The sequence below is a fragment of the Peromyscus californicus genome, unplaced genomic scaffold (genome assembly GCF_007827085.1).
Source record: "Peromyscus californicus insignis strain IS unplaced genomic scaffold, ASM782708v3 Scaffold_3__1_contigs__length_106647218, whole genome shotgun sequence".
NCBI lineage: Eukaryota > Metazoa > Chordata > Mammalia > Rodentia > Cricetidae > Peromyscus > Peromyscus californicus.
This window is the reverse complement of record NW_026294551.1, coordinates 50,569,871-50,590,708: the sequence shown is the minus strand read 5'-3', so window position 1 is coordinate 50,590,708 and position 20,838 is coordinate 50,569,871. Positions and strand designations below refer to the sequence as shown.

General features: G+C 45.5%; 1 protein-coding gene across 4 annotated transcripts in view; it reads right to left on the bottom strand.

Annotated features, from left to right (window-relative positions):
• Positions 1-20,838, bottom strand: part of Pitpnm3 (PITPNM family member 3) — a 92,601-nt gene that overhangs the window by 54,102 nt on the left and 17,661 nt on the right. For all 4 annotated transcript variants that reach the window (XM_052756252.1, XM_052756255.1, XM_052756254.1 and 1 more), the window contains one exon: positions 11,358-11,465. In XM_052756252.1, coding sequence (XP_052612212.1) covers positions 11,358-11,465 — 108 coding nt within the window. The remainder of the gene's footprint in view (positions 1-11,357; positions 11,466-20,838) is intronic.

Below are 20,838 nucleotides of genomic sequence, written 5' to 3'. Positions count from 1 at the left end.
GCTCAGCATCATAATCCTTAATCACTCTTAAGTTTGAATATGCAGCAGAGTCCCTTAGAGGACTAGTTAAATCAGCGCCTAAACGCTTCTAGAATTGGACTGGCTCTGTACTGTCGGGTGGGACTCCCTCCCTCACATTTCTGACAAGTCCCCGAGTGATGGTAATGCCATTGGCCCAGAGACAACTCTTTGGAAACCATGTGTCTAGATGCAGGGACATAAACCAAAGTTGTGAGTGAACAGCTGGGGAGCAGTGCTCTTTGCAGAGATGGGGGCAGGGAAATTTATCAGGGATACCTAAACACTGACTGCTTCTTTCCCAGCAGTGATGATGTGATTGTTTAGAAATGAAAAGAACCCTGATCATAGATGGCTCTTAAGGGATAGCTCATGGACTATTAGTGTAAATGATTCTGGAAGATATGAACCCTGAGCATAAAAGGATAGCAATATGGCAGAACCGGTCAAGAGCCTCAAAAGGTTACTCAATGTATAAAAATCAAATATACCAAAGAGACAGAACAAAGGACAAAAAACACATAAGCATCTCAACAGATGAGCATAAACAAGCATTTGGCAAGACTCGATACCTTCAAATACTAATAATCCCCAACAAGCTAGGAATGTGAGGGAACTTTCTCAGCCAGATGAGGAGGGGCACATTCAAAAACCCCAAAGAGATGGCTCATCAGTTAAGAGCACATGTTGCTCTTGCAGAGGACCTGGGTTCAATGCCCAGAACCCACACAAAGATTCAAAATGATTCATAACTCCAGTTCCAGGTGATCTAGCCCCCTCTTCTGACCTCTGCAGGCACCAGACATGAATGTGGTACAAAGACATACATGCCACAAAACACCCATTCACATAAAAATCAATCAATCAATCGCTGCAATGAATATATGTCATGGTAAGAGATTGTAAACACCCCCAAGTGGTCAGGAATAAGACAAGACTCTGTTCTTCCCACTTCTATCCAACATTATTCTCTAGAGAATAATAATTATTCTCATTATTCTCTTGACTACCTCTATTTGTAGGTGACATGATCTCATATATAGGAAATCCTAAGGACTCCTTCAGCTCTTACACACACACACACACACACACACACACACACACACACACACACACACACATAAAAGAATCTATCAGGTTTCAGGATACAGGATCAACATACAGGGTCAGTTGCATTGCCACATATTTGCAATGAACGGTCTGAAAATGAAATTGAGGAACAATTCCAGTTACAATAAAAGAAAATATTGAGGAGTGAATTTAATAAAGCCAAGTGCTCAGACTTGCTCATTGAAAACTATAAAACATTGCTGAAAGAAATTAAAGAGGTGGAGCTGGAGAGATGGCTCAGGAGGTAAGAGCCTTTGCTGTGCAAGTGCAAGGATCAGATTTTGAATCCTAGCGCACGTGTGAAAAGCAGAGTGTGGCCATGTGTGCTGCAGGAGGCAAAGATAAAAGGAATGCTGGGTTTGCAGGCAACCAGCTTAGCTCCAGGTTTAGAGAGAGACTCTGTCTCAAGGGAATAGGACCCCTGACATCCTCTGCTAGCCTCTGTGCATATACATGGGCATATACCACACTCTCACAGACACACATGCACATGCACACATTAGTTTTAAAGAAATAAATAAGTTGAAGAAGACCTAGGTAAATGTAAAGACATTCCATACTGATGTGTTAGGACTGATAATGCCATGAAGGTAAGACCTCCAGCGCCAGCACAGTCCCAGCTGGTCCCTTTGCAGAAATGAGCAATCTGACCCTAAATTTCATATAGGAATACAGAGTAGCCAGAGATAACTTGCAACAGAAAAACAAGGTTGTTGGTGTTCCACATCTGATTTCAAACTTACTGTAAAGATACAGGACTCCCTGGCACACACCTATAAGCACAGTAAGATGGAACACCTAGAAATAAATCCATATGCCTATGACCAGCTGACATTGACAAAGATGCCCATGCAAGTCAATAAGGACAAAAATCTTTTCAGCACATGGTGCTGGGACAACTGGTTACCTATGTGCAAAAAGAATATAGCTGAGGGGCTGGAGAGATGGCTCAGTGGTTAAGAGAGCTTGCTGCTCTTGCAGAGGACCTGAGTTTGGGTGCCAACACCCGTCCCAGACAGCTCACAAGCACCTGCAATTTCACCTCCAGGGGATCTGACGCCTTAGGCTCCTTCACCCAGAGCCATGCACAGATACACATAAAACTTTAAAAATGAAAAACAGTTAAGAATAAAGTTGAATCCCTACCCCATATCATACACAAAACAAACTCCAAGTACATTAATTTTTTAAAACCCTAAATATAAGAGCTAAAACTATAAAATCCTTAAAACATATAAATCTTTGGGCTCTTGGGTTAGGTAATAGTTTCTTGGGTATGGTACCAAAAGCACAGACAATGAAAGAGGGTTATTTGGGCTTCAAGAACATTGTAAGTCTTTGTGCTTCCAAAGACACTGTGGAGGAAATGAAACAACAACTAGCAAGACAGGGAAAGTATTTGTAACTCTTGTATCAGGCAACATGCCAGTGTTGGGGGTACATCAGAAGCGCTTACAGCTCAACAGAATAAAGGCAAAGGGTTTGAGAAGAAAGTTAAAAAAAAAAAAAAAAAGCAAATGACCATTAACCACATGAAAAATGCTAACATAAGTAGTCATGAGGGAAATGAAAATTCAAAGCACTCACTAGGAGGCAATAACCTAAAAAGCAGAGGATATGAGCATGGAGCATCAATGACGATCTGGAGACCCAGGGCCCTTTCATGTCACCAGAGGGAATGTGAAATGGGCGGCCACTTCGGAAGACTCTGGCAGTTCTTCAAAAAGTTAAACAAAATTGCCATGTTGTACAAAAAGTCTAACTCTTCGGTATGTATCAGGAGAGTTGATTGCACGTGGACACACACACACACACACACACACACACACACACACACACAAAGACAGAGACAGAGAGACTGTGATTCACAATAGCCAAAAAGTGAAAAAAATGCCTATCAACTGATAAATGGATAAGCAGAATGTGGCATGCCTGCACCACGGAGTAACATGGAACCATAAGATGCAATGGAGTACTGATATGTGCTACAATATAGGAGAGGCTCAGAAAGTGATGACGAAGGACAGAAGTCAGACACAAAGAGCCGCATCTGCTCGATTCCACTGACAAGGATAGGTGTGATTGCTGAGCGGAATGGGGTTTCTTTGGGGGGAACAATGAATGTTCTGGAACTAGGTAACAGTGATGGCTATGCACAGACATACAAAAACCACCATGGTGAACACTTTGAAAGAGTGAATTCTATGGCATATGAATTATACCCTGGCTTAAAAATAGAATTTGGCAAGAGGTATTTCACTTGGACAGTGTTCACAGCAGCTGCATGGTCCTGAGATAATGGAATCAGATAGCCACTACCCTGTGCAGTAATCTCACTTTTAATCCGTGGCTAATTAATCATGCCTCAAGTGTGTGGTTTGTTCTCACCCATCCCCAATCAACAGAAAAATCTGAAATTTAATAGAGCAGGCAAAGGGAACTTCAGAAAACATAGAATGAGCCTGTGGTCTCGATGACTCAATGCCAGGTTGTTAGGCAAAAACCAAAAACGGATGAGAACATAAGAAAGTGGAAAGATGATTGCTGGGAGCAAAACCAGCTCCACAGATGCCGACAGAAAGCGCTGAGGAGGAGAAAATGGACAAGCTGCTGTTGAGAGCTGAGGAAAACCATCCAGAACTCAAACAGAACCAAGAAATGAGAATACAGACAAGTTAGCCAGATGTAGTGGCATATCCATTTAATCCCAGCACTTGGGAGGCACAGGCAGGCATATCTGTGATTTTGAGACCAGCCTGGTCTACAGAGTGAGTTACAGGACAGTCAGAGCTACATAGTGAGACTCCGTCAAAAAAAAAAAAAAAAAAAAAAAAAAAAAAAAAAAAAAAATTGTCATGGTGCAGGGGATAAGGACAAGTTGAAGCGCAACTACAAAAATTCCTGCATCGGTCTAGCATAAGCATTGGAAGGACAAAGAGGAAAAAATGTACTTGAATTGAAGGAACAATGAAAAGGAAACTTCCCAGCAATGATCCACGTGCCATCGCACAAACAATGCCAGTGAAATCTCTCTCAGAAAGTACAAGCAGAATGCAAAGAGGGAAACCCTGGAGCGTTGACAGCTTCAGGGACAGAAACGCCAGGTTATCCACACAGGGATGAGGATTACATTTACCTCCAACTGCTCACCAGAGATACTACATGCAAGAAAGCCACTGACAAAGATCGCCTGGATGTAAGTGACATTGCATTCAAAGGCAAAACAAAGGCATGTTTAGAAACACCAGGATTGTGGGACAGGCCAGTTGGCTCAGTGGGTAAAGCTGCTTGCTACCAAGCCTGACCTGTGTTTGATCCCCAGAACCGATATGGTAGAAGAAAAGACCAGACTCTCAGAAACTGTCTCCTGGTCTGCACACATGCACACATACAAACAAATGTTTAAAAATGTAAGTTTTTAGAAATACAGAAAAAGGATGTGTAAGAAATTTGGTTATGCCAATCAAAGGCATTTAAAACGTTAAAGGGAGAAAGCTTTACTGGTTAATATGTTTAACCTAATAGGTGGAGAGAAAATACAACCTACAAGCAGAGGAATTTACTTTTAAAAACATGGATGGAAGCCTTGCATGGTGAACACATCTTTAATCCCAGCACTAGGGAAGCAGAGGCAGATGGGTCTCTGTGAGATCAGCATGGTCTACAGAGCAAGTTCCAGAACAGCTAGAGCTACACAGAGAAACTCTGCCTCAAAAAACAAAAACAACACAAAAATTGTATGGAATATTCAGAAAGGGGGGGAAACATGTATTAAACGAGACAGGACTTCAAAGGAATAATACTTAAAAAAACAAACATTTTAATCACAAGGTACTGAAAATTGCAAATTAACAATAAAAAATAATCTATACACCAAGATTTTGGATACTCATTGGATCAAAAAAAAATGGAGGTTTTGAACTCCTTGGGCATGACTGAGTGGGAAGATTCCTTATTCAGATCCTGTGAGATGGATCAGTGGGCAGGATATATGTTTTGTGGTGATTGAAACTTGAACAATTGGGGAGTCCCCTTTAAGGAAAAAAAATCATCAAAAGTTTGGTGTTTGCAAAATTAATCTCCCACTGGAAAAGTAATCTCCCCAATGCCTCAGAAAGGACTAGTGAGTGTCTTCTGTTCTCTCTAAATTGCATCACATGGAGAATAGGAGGGGAAGTCATGAAATAAAAGCAATATCAACTTATATAAATTAAATAGAAAAAAACAGAATTGGCAGTAGAGCTGATTAAAAATAAAACTAAGAAAATACTTTTGTTTTTAATCAAAATTGTTAAGTCTTTGACAAAAGAGAATTAAGAATGATGCAGAGGGCTAGAGAGATAGCTCAGAGGTTAAGAGCACTAGAAGCTCTTCCAGAGGTCCTGAGTTCAATTCCCAGCACCCACATGGAGGCTCACAACCATCTATAATGAGATCTGATGCCCTCTTCTAGCATGCAGGAATATATGCAGACAGAACTCTATTCTGTATTTGTAATAAATAAATAAATCTTTTAAAAATGATGAGGAAGAGTAGATACCTAACAGGAGAAACTGGAAAAGACAAATTTTTTAGCAAGTTTTTTTTTTTCAACCTGATAGTGGGCATTTCTGAAACAATAAGGTAAAGGCTATGGTTACTTGTAAAATGGGTAACATCACTGCAATCAGAATCAGAAAAAAAACCTGCCATCATTTTTTCTGCTAGGTACTGGCCTAGGGATGCCAAACACTTCAGGCACCTATTGTACATATATACGATATTTTTATTGTGAATTGTGGTTTTGGCATTAAAAGTGGAACACTGGGGCTGGAGAGATGGCTCAGTGATTAAGAGCACTTGCTGCTCTTCCAAAGGACCCGAGTTCAGTTCCCAGCAACCACATATCAGTTTACAGCAACCTGTAACTTCAGTTCTAGATAATCAGATGCCCTCTTCTGACCTCCATAGGCACCTGCATGCACATGGTGCACATAAATTCATGTATATAGGCACTTATACACATAAATAAAAATAAACAAATTGCTTTTTAAAGTGGATTACCCTGTTACAGAGATGGGAGTAAATATGGAGGCAAAATTCTAAGATAGCTATACGATGCAATTTAAAAAGAAAAATAAGTAGTATAAATATTGGCAAGAATATAACTGCTAAGATTTTTAAATGATATGGCACATTGAAAAACCCAAAAGAATCAGCTGACAAACTGTTAGTGCTGGTACAAGATTGCGAAGAAGCAAAATTTCAAATACACAGCTGTGATGGCTCATTTTGATTGTCAATTTTAGTGCACTACAAAAAGTCTAGGACATTAATGATGCACAATTTTGGATCTGTAAGGGTCTCTATGAAGACTTCCAGAGAGGATTAACTGGAGGAGGAAGACCCACGCCGAATGTGGGCAACACTATCCCACGGGCTGGGGCTGAATGAACAGGAACAAAGGGGAGGCTGGGGTGATGGCTCAAAGCACTCATTAGCTACACAAGTGTGAGCACCTGAGTTCAGATCCTCAGCACTCACATAAATGTGGGTGGGTGTGGCAGCCTGCCTGTGATATCAGCCCCTAGCAAGCTAGCTAGCCAGACTAACCAGATGAGTAAACAAACTCCAAGAAACCCTGCCTCAATATATAAGGTAGAAAACAATTGAGAAAGGAACCTAATGTCCAACTCTGGGCACACACACACACACACACACACACACACACATATAAACATGCAGACACACAGGCACACATACCACACACATAGACACCTGTTTAACAAAAAGAAAAAAGGAAAGGAGAGGGAAAAGCCAGCTGAGTTCAGGCATGTTCCTTTCTCTTGTTTCTTGATCCAGGAAGACCGGGTCCCTTCTCAGACATGATAGATTGTATCCCTTGAGACAAAATAACTCTTTCCTCCTTGAAGTTCTTCCTGTCAGGCCTTGAGTCACAGTCACGAGAAAAGTAACTAATTCAATAATAGAAAATAAGTTACATCCAGAATATGTAAAGACTTCCTTATAAATATAAGCAAAAGACAAATATTCCAATAGAAGATGGACAAAAAATGTGTTTAAGAAAACCAGGTACTCTGGAGGCAGAGGCAGGCCAATCTATGTGAATTCAAGGCCAACCTAGTCTATATAATGAGTTCCAGGATAACCAGGCGCTGTTTTAACATTAATAATAATAATAATAATAATAATAATAATAATAATAATAAAGAGGGGCTCGTGAGAGAGCTCAGCAGCTGAGAGTGCACACTGCTCTTGCAGGGGACCTAAGGTTGGTTCCCAGCACCCATGTCAGGCAGCTCACAACCACCTGTAGCTCCAGGAGACCTGATGCCCTCTTCTGGTCTCTGTGGGCACTTACACTCATGTGCCTCTAACCACACACAGACATACACAAGTATACATAATTTTAAAAAATAAAAGAAATTTTTAAGTATTCTTTTAATAACAAAAAAAATGTCTGTCACTGCAGAATGTTTATGTAAATGATGGTGCCTCTGTTGTGCAAGAGTGCAGGTAAAAAGAATGGGATGAATCTGTTTCCCATATAAAAAGCTCTTCAAGGCCACTGCTAAGTTTTTTTAAAAGGTGATTTGCAACACAAAAGACTAATTTGAGCCACTGAACTATGCACGCTGGAAAGATGTACAAGGAGGTCTGCGGTGGAAGGGACCAGGAAGGAAGACTGGTTTGTTTTTAATGTTTGATTTTCTTCCAACCAGAATATATTCAAAAAGAAGGTGGATATTTGTACACTAATGTTCACAGCTGCATTAGTCACAATAGGTAAAAATGGAAACAACCTGAATACCATCAACAGATGAATGGATAAACACAATGGGTATATACAACAGCAAATTGTTCGGCCACAAAATGGAATAAAGTCCTGACTCATGCTACAACATGCATGAAGCTCAAAAACATTATGCTAATGAAAAAAAGCCAGACACAAAAGGACAAACACTGTATGATCTTACTTCTGAGTGACCTGCAGAAGAGATGGAAAGCAGCCTGCTATTAGGGGCTGAGGGGTAAGGATTGGTGCTCAATACAATGTGTCAGTCTGGAATGATAACAGAGTTCTAAAGATGCATGATGACAGCCTGACAGCAATGTGCCTTAAGCTATATTTTATGTTATGTGGATTTTACTACAATAAAAAATGCTAAGTAGGGCTGGAGAGATGGCTCAGAGGTTAAGAACACTGGCTGTTCTTCCAGAGGTCCTGAGTTCAATTCCCAGCAACCCCATGATGGTTCACAGCCATCTATAATGAGATCTGGTGCCCTCTCCTGGCGTGCAGGCATACATGGAGGCAGAATGTTGTATACATAATAAATAAATAAATCTCTTAGAAAAAAAATGCTAAGTAAAAGTAGGACAAACAATGGTCAGATAATAATAACTAAAGTAAGTGCGCAGGGCTAGCACTGAAGGGTCTCCTTTTAGGGAAATGCACATCCCCTAAAGCGTGACTATGCAGCCAGGCCCACAACAAAGAGTGATGACAGCAGAGGACAGAAGCAAAAGCAGAAGTGCGCTAGAGAGGAAGACACAGCTGCTCAGAGAAGACCCGGGATCCTGGAATCCCATGCATGGAGGCTACCGGGCTCACGGCTGAGGACAAACTGCCAACTCCAGAACTGACCCCAGTCTGTGGATGATGAGGAGCTAAAGTGGATCCTTTAAGGGATATGACATCCATAAAGGAACGCTCACACATATCCACGCACACCCACATACACACACATACATACAAACACACACACATATACACATACAAACACATATATACATAAATGCACATATACACACAAATACTTAAACACACATATACATATATATATACAATACACACATACAAATATATGTACAAACACTTAAACATACACATATGCAAATGTACACAACATAAGCATACACATAAACACAAACATGTACGCATAAAACATACATATACACAAACTCACATACACATACACACATGCTCAGACACCATTCCTTTGGGGCAGCAGCAAAAAAACCATTCACAGACAGTGAGAAAGAAAAAGTCACACATGAGTAATTAACACCCTATGCCTGTGCCACTTATGGGTGTGGGGTCTAAATTTATATCACCCATGGGGAATAGAAACCATGAACTGTAAATTTAGCATAAAAATATTCAAGGTGAGTGAAACCCTCCAGTTCAGAGAAAGAAAAACAAGACCAGCTAGATATGGTGGCACACGCCTTTAATCCCAGCACTCAGGAGGCAGAGGCAGGCAGATATCTGTGAGTTTGAGACAACCTGGTCTACAGAATGAGTCCCAGGAGAGCAAGGACCACATAGAGAAACCCTGTCTTAAAAAAAAAAAGAAAAAGAGAGAAAGCATGAAAAACCAGTCTCTCTGGGGACATGTGCATGATCTAGGACATAAAGAAATCCACAGAACAGACAACCGGCTGACCAAGACGTATTTAAAAAAACAAAAAAGAAGAAGTGTAACCCAGGAGCACAGGTACACTCTCCCCAGAGTCAGCACCCTCAAAGTCTGGACATTAGGACGGCCAAGAAGTGCCTGCATGGCATGATAGAAATGGTGATGGACAGAAGAGATGGAATGCAAAAGATCATTCAAGGGGCGGAGGAAGGTCAGCGGCATTCAGAAGTTGCAGAGCATGAGGGGTCTTTTAGTCATGCAGACAGGATGCTACCAACAAGCAGGAGTCTGGAGCTCCTAGGAGGTCTTGATGGAGGTAGGGTGATCAGCCAGGCTCTACCATGTAAGGGGTCCCTGGGATGACATGTGAGTGGAAGGATAGAAAGCTTGGAGCAGGCAGCAAGATACTGGTGAAGTACAAGATTGCTCACTCCATCATCATGACCTGCGTGCATTTTTGCAAGTATTATCTCATAATTCTCACACCCTTATTACTCATTCCCCCCACACTGCAGCTGAAGAAACCCGGACTGGGAGAGGTACTGGGATGTGGCAGGCCTGAGGCTCCTGTGAAGACCTTACACTTCAGAGGCTCTGCCTGACCCATGAACCTCCCTTCTGCTTCCTTCTCCCATCCACTTCTCCCTCCACCACCCTCCCACCCTCACAGTTCACACTGCCTCTCCCTCACCCCCTGCTGAGCTCACACTGGGTCTGAGTCACACAAGCCTTAGCAGACAGGTGGGGGTGGAAGTGGGGAGGGAAGGCCAACTGAGTGATGAGCACAAACCTGGGTTTGTCTCTTTTGTGGCTACCACGCAGGGCTGGAGAGGGGGATCCAGAATAGGTGACCCATTCTGGATTCCTTCTGAGCTCCTGGGGCAAAGCAAAGAGCAGACTGAGGACCCATCTGAAAATACATGGCTGGAGCACTGTCTCCCACACCAGTAGGAGCAAGTCCCTAGACTACTTTCACATTCAAGGAAGGATCCAGTCTTCATCTGGCCCCTAAGGCCAATTTAGAGACGGTGTCCCAGCCTAGAAGGACCTTAAATAAGGCAGGGACCGAGCTTCTCATAGCTTCTTCATTCATTCATGAAAACAGTAGCTTGAGCCTGCTCATCTTTCAGGATAGGTACTTCTACATGGAAAAAGCTCTGACCCAAAGTAGAAGAGATGTGGGATAAGAAAAGGAGTGAGTACTGGGGCAAGATGGCCATTTTCTTGGGCTGGGCCAACACCACCTTCTCTGGACAGCTCCTGATAGGATGGCTATGGCTACTTAGCAACTCTGGCTTGCCCAGTCTAAAACTGTCTAGTGTCAAGGCCAAGAAAGGATTGGGAAAATGATATGAATGTTAGCGATTGGATGTGTCTGTTCCCAAAGGTTCATATGATGGGAGCATAGTCCCAAGTGTAATAGCATGGAGACAGTGGAGCCTCTTAAAGATGGAGTCTGGTAGGAAGTGATTGAGCTGTGACCACCTTGGGAAGGGATTCATGAAGATCTTGTGAGTGGGTTAGTTCTTGGGAGCCTATCTTATCTAAAAGATCTCAACCTCATAGACCTAAAACTCTAACAGTTTGACCTAGTTTGCCCTTAATCACCCATGGCCCCTGAGTGCCACTCTATGAAAAAAAAAAGAAGTATCCTGTTGAAATGCCCTGGAGTTGTTTTGTCCCAGGCAGCCCCACAGATGGCCCCTCAGAGAGTCCTATAGTTCCCAGGCACAATGGGCAGCCGCCACCCCCACCCTGTAACACACACACATGCACAGCCAGGCTTTGGGAGAGGCAGAGGCTCACCTTGATGTTCATCCAGCTTCCCCATGGTCTCAATCTGCTCCACCAGGTCGTTGGAGCTCCACTGGCTCATTCCAATAAGGATGGCATTCTTCCCTTCAGCCACCTCCTCTGAGGGAAGGGGAGAGATGGATGTTAGCAGACAGGGTTGGGTATAGGAGGTCCTCATCAGAACTGGTGTCTGGGGGAGTTCTCATTTCACCCATAAGTTGAAATGGACTTGAACATTTTTTTTTTTGCAGTGCTAGAGATGGAACCCAGGGCCTTGCACATGCCAGACAAGTGTTCTACCATTGAGCTTCATCCTCCACCCAAGACTTCAGCTACTGAAAGTATCTTCTCTAGCAGGACTAAACTATTGAAGAATTTGTCACTGCGACCATGCCTGACGCTGTGACTCACCAGGGTCCTATGTGCTATAGCCAATGAAAGTGACAATGAGGCAGTCATCCACTCCTAGCACTGAGACTGGCATTTCTTGGAAAGAAAGGACCAAAAAACTCATTATTTGTCCGTAGTTTTTCTTCAGGAATGTGACTGGACTTCTACGAACCTCCATTTTCCCATGAGTAAAATGAGACAGGCAATGTCCAACTCACAGAGTTCTGGGGAGGACCAGATGAGGTGAAGGGTTTCAGAGCCTTGGCGCACAGAGGGGGCCCAGAGATAAGAGCCATTATGCTCATTTCTTCTCCTGACAAGTCATTCATCAGCAGGGCTTAGGCTGGTTGGAGGTGGAGGGGTGCTGGAGCGGCTCTGAGGTAAGAGTATGGAAAGTCTCCTGGTTCTAAGCCGCATGAGCTGTATGGAGACCTTGGCTCCCATCTCAACTGCAGGAACCTTTTAATGTTTCCATTCCCCTGCTCAACTCTCCCTAGTCCTGCCTCTGTCCTTAATGATTATTCTGGGAAGAATCAGTGGTGCCATATACCCTGTCCACACCATACACAAGCTTCTGGGCCCCCCATCTCCAACACTACACATGTGACACAGTCCCTCATGAGAAGGAATGCTTCTATAAGAGCACACCTGTGGGAACACACACACACTTCTCACTGCCACCACCCACCCCAAGAGCCCTCGTGGTGAAGGGCTCTGTGGCTTCCTTCACATCACAGACAGCAAGGGTGTTGAGGAGAAGCCCCGGGTTCAGGATAATGAAGACTAAAAGCTGATATCTGTGTTTCTGGCAGAGGGTTTCTCCAGCAACCAATATGGTGAACTGAAAGGTTTGGGAGCTGTCCAGCGTTCTGACTCGCGCTAGCACTCAGTGATCCAGCTCTCATCTCTGAAAAACGCCTCCTGCCTTATTGTGTTATTTATTTGATTGACTTAACAGTCCTTATGAAACTTTTACTAGTGATATTGGTATCCATGATTTACAAATATTAATACATAAGCTAGAATGTGGTGGTGCATGTCTGCAATCCTAGCATTCAGAAGTTCAAGGCAGCTTTGGTTACATAGTGAATTCAAGACCAGCCTGGACTCCATAAGACCCTATCTCAAACCACGTAAAGCAAAAGCAAAAAGACAACTAATTCAATTCTCATAAAAATGGGACTAATAATGGGGCTAGGAATGGCTCTGTCAGTAAAGTCCTGCTACACAAGCATGCAGACTTGAGTTCAGATTACCATAACCTACAGGAAGGAGGAGGAGGAGGAGGAGGAGGAGGAGGAAGAGAGAAGAGAAGAAGAGGAAGAAGAAGAGGAAGAGGAGGAAGATGAAGAAGAAGAGAAGAAGAGGAGGAGGACTTGGGAGGCAGAGGCAGGAGGATCTCTGTGAGTTCAAGGCCAGCCTGGGCTACAGAGTGAGCTCCAGGAAAGGTGCAACACTATACAGAGAAACTCTGTCTCGAAAAACCAAAAAAAAAAAAAAAAAAGAAGAAGAAGAAGAAGAACAGGAAGAGGAAGAAGGAGAGCATCACATGCCTGTAACCCCAGTGCTGGAAGTTACGGGACAGAGACAGTGGGTCCTGAATCTGCTGAACGAGACAGCCTTGCCAAATCGAGTTTCAGGTATAGCGACAGACCCTGTCTCAAAAAGTAAAGATGGGGAGTCATCAAATAAGATACCTAACATCAGCCTCTGGTCTCCACATGCACATACACATGAACAAACCCACAATAACAAGTATATGCACCTCACAAACACAGCACAACATCCACACACACACAACAACAACAACAAGAAACAATGATTACTATCTTTATTTTGTAGACAAGGAAACCGAAGCAAACAGAATTTGAATAATCCTTCCTCAAGAGTTCTGCCTAGCACCTGGATTCAAAACCAGATACACTGGGCATTGGGGTAAACACAGATGTCCCTAAGCCTGCCATTGTGGCATGCATCTGTAATTCCAGCACTTGGGAGGCTGTGGCCGGAGGATCATTAAGTTTGAGGCCAACCTAGGCTACATAGTGAGAACCTGACTCACAAAAAAGGGTAAAGAAAGCCCTGCCCTGACATTCTACCCTCCCAAAACCCTGTCCTGTATATCCTACACTGATTGGCCCCTCACACCTGGACAGCTTCCTCAGTCAGGTGTGCTCCTTCTGGGGACAAGTTCATACCTGTAAGTGGCATCTAATTCTGGGCAGAGCTCTGATACAGCTTCTGGTGCAGATTGTACAAGCTTCTGGTGCAGATTGTTTCTGCACACACACACACACACACACACACACACACACACACACACACACACACACACACACACTGGTGTTTCTGTTTTCTTGTCCCTCAAATGGCAATAAAACCTGTAGCTCTCCAACTCAGGGATAAATAATAAACTTGAAAGAACTACACAAGCTAAAACCCTGTGCAAAAATGTAAGGTGGCATTATCCTTGAGAAGGCCAAACCACAAAGAGGTTAAAGCCAGGCAGAGTGGCACATGCCTTAATTCCGTCTCTTGGCTCAGTTCGTTACCCAAGTAAGCAGGTATTCCTTTGCCCACTGCAACAACCATCCCACAGCAAACAGACTCCTAAGCATACACTGTGTGTGTAGGATGTGACCTCTGTCCCACAGGAAGCCAGTGATGTGAAGGACACCACCATAAAGAACTCCGATGTGGGAAGACCAGAGAGCAGAGTGCCAGGTCCAGTGCCAGGTAGGTGCTCAGTACATGCTAGTTAGTGTTTCCTACGATGCTGGGGGTTCCATCCCAGGGCTGTATGTGAGGCTGTCAGTGCCCTTGGGGTCAGCCAGGGCTCTGGAGCTCCCAACATGCTGACTTCTGTGCAACCGGCTGTTCCTCTCTGTCTCTCTCTCCCTCCTTCCCTGTGTGGCTCAACTCCCTTGGTCTTTGGTCTCTCGTCTGGTTTTCTGTCAGATACCTCTTTCTCTCACAAACTCAGCACGATCCCTCCTGCCTGGTTTGCAGTCCCCAGCCCCTGAAGATGGGCTCTCTGGGGTTCTCTTCCCATGAGCCTGTACCTCCTGTGGTCCGTGAACTTGCCTCTGTCTCTCTCAGACTCCCTGTGCTCTCCCGCCCTGTTCTACTGCACCCTAGTATCTGTCCCCTCCCCTCCCTCTGGGTCTCTCCTTTTCTCTGACAAGGAAAAGCCTCCTTAATCTCTCTCATGTCCTTGGAGTTCCCTTTCTTCTGCAGGATCTTGTCTCCTCCTCCTTAGGGTCTTCACTCCATATTCGAGGCTTTCCTGACCTTTGCCCCCTCCTCTTCCAGATCACTGGCTGTCTTATGTACCTCCAGCACCACCACCACCTCAGCTCTGTGTTCTCTCTCTCTCTCTCTCTCTCCTCTCCTCTTCTCTCTCCTCTCTCTCTCTCTCTCTCTCTCCTCTCTCTCTCTCTCTCTCCTCTCTCTCTCTCTCCCTCCCTCCCTCCCTCCCTCCCTCCCTCCCTCCCTCCCTCCCTCTCTCTCTCTCTCTCTCTCTCTCTCTCTCTCTCTCTCTCTCTCTCTCTCTCTCCTCTCTCCCTCCTGCTTCCTTTCCTGACTCCCCCCTGGGTCGTTCCCCCTCGCTGTCACTCTCCCTCTGCCCTGGCCTCCCTCTCCACTTGCCCATCCTTCCACAATGCTTTGTCTCTTGCCTTTTCCTCCCTCTGGAATTCTGGCCTGTCCCTGCCCTCCACATTCAGCCTTCAGATATTCACTCTGGAAACAACGAGCTTTGTCCCCTACAAGGCCCTGAGAACACGAACACACACACACACACACACACACACACACACACACACACACACACACACACACACACACACGGGGATGAAGTGGGGAGAGAATGCACAGCATGCAAATGGCTCCTTTTGGAGTGTTTCCTAACAGAGGGGCTACAAGGCCCATCTCTAGCCTCCCTCCACATTTCCTCCCCATTGAGCTGCCTCCCCACAACCCCCACAGAGCCCCAGAGAAAACATCCACATGACTGCCATGGGAACTGTGTATTTGTTCCTTTGCGTGCTAATTCCCATACCCAGGTAGCCTCTGGTGCAGACACCGCTGTAGCATCTGCATCATGGAGCTCCGATTCCTCCCCATGCTAAGCTCCATGCTGAGCCCCACTCATCATCAGCACAACTCTAACCTTAACTCCAGCACCACTCTGCCCCTGGCTCTGCCCCTGATGAAGCCTGGGAGTGCCCTGTAAGCCCAGCCTCCAGAGCTATCAGGAAGCCTTTCTTCCTGCCCAGGGCTCAGGGACGGTCCTGAGCCTCCAGCTCATGAAGCAGAGGACTTGTCACCTTCTCTACTTGGTTGTCCAATACCATCCACACCAGACCCACAAAAAGTCTTTCTAAGGACCTGAGTGCTTGTTTCTTGGTCCTCACCTTCACCTTGCACTAACACAGACCTCATCTCCTGAACTTTTCTATACTCTACTCATTCTCCCTCACCTTGATGATGGGCTCCACTCTACCCACCCCCAGAAACTTCAAGGCAGCATCATGGCGCTCCCTCCCTCCCTTTCCCTAATATGGGATGAGGGCAGGGCCTAAGAGACCCCTGTGGTTTGCATCTGTAATAGTTCCTCTGTCTAGCAACCACCACTTTACTCCCGTGGCCTCCTTCCTCTTCATTCATGGGCTAAATGGCTACATTCCTATTGTCTTCTAGAGGAAGACTCCAGCCAGGGGTTTTGAGACATGCCTGAGCTCAGAGAGCAGCCATTCAGTGACACTACCATGATGAAGAGCTGGGCCCTTAGACCCCAGGTTTTCTTCTCCCTCTTGTTCCAACTTGGAGTCTCTGGGAGTCCATGTGCTCACAGCAGAAACCCAACCAAGGAGGGAAGACTTGGCCTAAGCTCCCCATCAGCTATGAGACCTGACCTTGCCTTAGAGTCTTCTGTAAAATGGGTTTATTAACCCCAGCACCACCTTCTCCTAGTTGCTATGGGAGGCAGGGGGCTACAACCATGAATGGACTATGCTGCCCAGCATCCAGGTCTACAGGCTCCAGCCTTAAATGAAGCAGAGACAGAGGTATTAGCCTAACCCTGAGTATCAAGAAGAAGAGAACAGAGAAAAAAAATAAAGGACAGAAGTTTGGCATCCTGTGAGGGGGAGGGTGTCTCTTTGCCTTGTTCTTGGTTAGACTTCCCAGCGCCAGGGTGCCTAAATATAATCAGGCTCCAGATCCCTCATTTCCCAGCCACTGGCCCTGTAAAGGCCAAGCCCAGCTTGTTCATGCATATTCATCGAAGGAGGGGTGGGTACTTAGATGCCAGAGAGGAGGCCCAAAAGGAACAGACACTTCTCAACTCAGTGAAGGAGTGTGCCCGGACATCATGGACCACAAGAATAGCAATCCCAAAACAGTTTTCATTTTGATCTCGATGCCCTTTCAACTTTCATTCTTTTTTATTGTGTAAATTTAAACCTACTAACAAAATTTTGGGAGAAATGAATTAATGAATGAATTAATTAAATGAAACAGATAACGTGCTGTTTGGACAACTGTAGATACTGCAAGGCAGTAATTGCGAACTCATCACACTCGGTTTTCTCCTGTTATTTTCCTCCCCTCCTTCCCACTCTGGGGAGCCGTTCATCTGCTCCTGTCCCTAGAGGTGCCTTGGCATTTTCTAGAGTTTTTTTTTGCCGGGGAGTCACACAGTGTGCTCTGCTTCAGTCGGACTTGTTTTCTGTCAGGGTGACTTATTCTGATGTCGTCCGCACAGTTGCATGCTTCAGTTCATTCCTTTCTTCTAGCTCAGACTCTGTTTATCCATTCGCTCACTGGTTTTCACTTGGGATATCTTCAGATTGGGACTAGAAGAAATTAAGCTGGCATAACATCCCCCTTAATTTAAGTAAACACCTAGAAGTAGAAGGGTTGTAGGACAGGATGAAGCCCGGGCCCTTGGGCATGCTGGGAGACTTCACATTGGGCTACATCTCCCATCCCCCTTTGTAGCTGCCATCAATTTTCTAAAATTGTTCATTTCCTCCCAGAATAGTTTGAAATGACCAGTTCTTCCACATTTCAGCCAGTTATTTTAATAAACTATTCTAATAGGTACATAGTGGTATCATTGCCGTTACAATCCACTATATTTATATTTGTTTATTTTGTGTGCATATGGAGAGGGACTCGTTCCACAGAACACATGTGGAGGTCAGAGGGCATCTCTCAGGAGATGGTTCTCTGCTTCCACCATCTTGGTTCCTAGGATCAAACTCAGGCCATCAAGCTTGACAACAAGCAACTTTGCCTCCTGAGCCATCCCACCAACCCGTCTTTACAGGTTTGGGGTTTTTGTTTTTGTTTTTTAATGTGTGCGTGTACACATGCATGCATGTACACATGTATGTGGAGAGCAGAGGACAACTTTAGTATCATCCTCAGGAACACAATCCGCTTCCTTGAGACAGAGCCCCTCACTGGCCCAGAGCTCATCAATTAGACTAGACTGGCTGGACAGCGAGCCCCAAGGACTCATTTGTTGGTCTCCACAGTGCCGGGACTACAACAATGCCCGGTGTCTCCAGGTAAGTGGATTGCTGGGGACTGAACTCAGGTCCCTGCACTTGCAAGGCAAACACATTATCAGCTGAGCCACCCTTCCAGTCCTCTCTCCAGTTTTGATTTGCCTTTCCTTGATGAGTGACGGTATTGAGCAACTTTTCATGTGTGTGTTTGCCACTCGAACGTCCTCTGCGATGAAGCGCCTATGGCTTTGTGTTGTTTTCATAGCAATTCCTGATGAATTTTATTAGCTTGTGCATTTTCTTCTCCCGTTCCACTGTTATCTAAGGCAAAGCTCCATGGGGACTGGAATGTGGCCTGTCTTCAATCTCTACACTGAGGGTGGGGATCAACACTGATTGAACATATACTCAATAAATACCTGAGAAAGAAGGGGTGCATGAGGTAGAATTCTACCCCCCTGCTCTGCTACAGTCTGAAGCCCTAAATAAATCACCTGTCTCAGTTTCTCACCTTGTAAAATGGGATCAGACTGTGAAGACGGCTTAGCTAGTAACATGCTTGCTGTGTGAGCGACTTGGTTTGATCCCCAACACCCATGTAAAAGGCTGGGTAATCTGTAATCCCAGAGCCGGGGAGATGGAGACAAGTGGGTCTCTGGGACTCTTTGACTAGCCTGGCTAGTCTAATTGGTGTTCCTCAAGCCAATGAAAGACCCTGTCTCCAAAATCAAGGTAGACCGCACCTGAAGAACGATCCTCGAGGTTGACTTCTATTGTCTATGCACAAACACATTTACACATAAACATATCACATGTGCGACATGTTGCACACAAATACACATATCAAAGATCTTGAGGGGCATCCCAGCTCTTATCTGATCTGGGTTTGAGGCCACGCCCTGAGGGAGAGAAAAGAAGGAGCTGACAAAACAAAGGGAGGAAGGAACAAAGATGTGCCGCGGAGACAGGGGAGTGCATGGGAAGGCCAAGTTCACGGAGATTGCAGAGGGGAGAGCAGACACAGCTGAGGGCAGCTGAGAGACAGAGGTCCCAGGGATGGGGGCAGGAAGGATCTCCAGCTGTTCACAGGGGAGATGGGTCAGGAGGCCCAAGACACATATGACCCGGTGCCACCCACAGATGCTTGCCTCTGCAGCATGCCATCACAGCAGCTAGGGACACACAGCCCTGATGAACTGCAGCAATATTGAAATGAAACTCTTCTGCGTATCAAAATATTGAAGCTGTGTTGTCACACTGTGGGCTAGTTGCTATGGAGAAACGCAGCCCTGGCAGCCACTCCAATCAGACACCAAGGGAAGATGGGAAATGAGCCCCCAACGGGCTGGTTTAGGGACAGCATTGGGGAGAGGTTTCCCTGCCCAGAGCCAAGGATGGGGAAGCCTTGAGTGGGGATAGCCACTGGCATCCAGCCAGTTTCCCCCAAAAATCCCCTGAACCCCAATATTTGGGAAATATTCTCCAACTGGGGATATACAGAACTGATAGGGGAAACCGAGCCCCCAAGAAGGGGAAAGGCATACCTGAAGCCAAAGTCAGGGTCATGTTCAGGCCAGTCCCCGCTGACCTGTTCTGGGTCTAGATGCTGTCTAGCACCATCTGTCTGTCTTCAAGATCATGTTTAACAGGCATTTTAAACTAGCCCCATTCCACATTAGTCAACACCTTAGCCTTGGTGATGTCCCAGGGTGGGACCAACAAGGCTAGAAGGCACCTTCTTCAGCCAGGGTCTTCTTCAGCCAGGGTCAGGCTAGCAGGGTTTTTTACCACTCACACCCAGCCTGGCTCAGCACAACTAATCTCTCTTCTCTCCTAATTCCAGACTGACTCGCCTCCCACCCCTGCATCTGCCTGGTACAATCACACCTTGGCTCCTGTGCTCCCTCTACCTGAAATGCCACTCTTGGGGTCCCTCTGGGTGTCGTTTGGATGCCCACTATCTGTCACGGCTCCCCTGAGCATCACTGGTGGCTCTCTTCCTATCTGTGAGGCCTGTCTTAGAAGCCACATAGATACTGTAGGCACCCAGACCAGTCTCATCCATCCCTCCTTTCCCCTTAGCGCACCACTCCAACTACCACCACCACATGGGCCTCCCTTCAGAGCCAAAATATTCCTCAGTCTTTCCTAATTCAGAGCCACCATACCTGCCATCACATCTGTCTGGAAGGCTCTTTCTTCTCCTCACCTGACAAGCTCCTCCTTCCCACCTCTGCAGAAAGGATACCCTGCCCACATCAAGGCCGGTGCCCTGGCTGCATTCTCCCTCATGTCAGATGGTACATTTTTCTTGATGACATCACTCCCATCAGTGACCTTTGTAGCGTCTCATGACGTTTGCCTCTCTCACTAGACTATATGGTGATGAGGGCAGCAATCAAAATCACCGTACTCCACGGTCTCCCAACCACCTTGCACACCTTAGGAGCTTTAAACAACATTCCAAATCCCACCCACTGTCTAAGTATGGGGTGTGAAACTGCAAGTGTGGGTGAAGAAGGTACCAGTCCTCAGCAGGCATCCACTTTTTAGGACTTCTCCAAGGGTCACCCAACTGGTGGTGT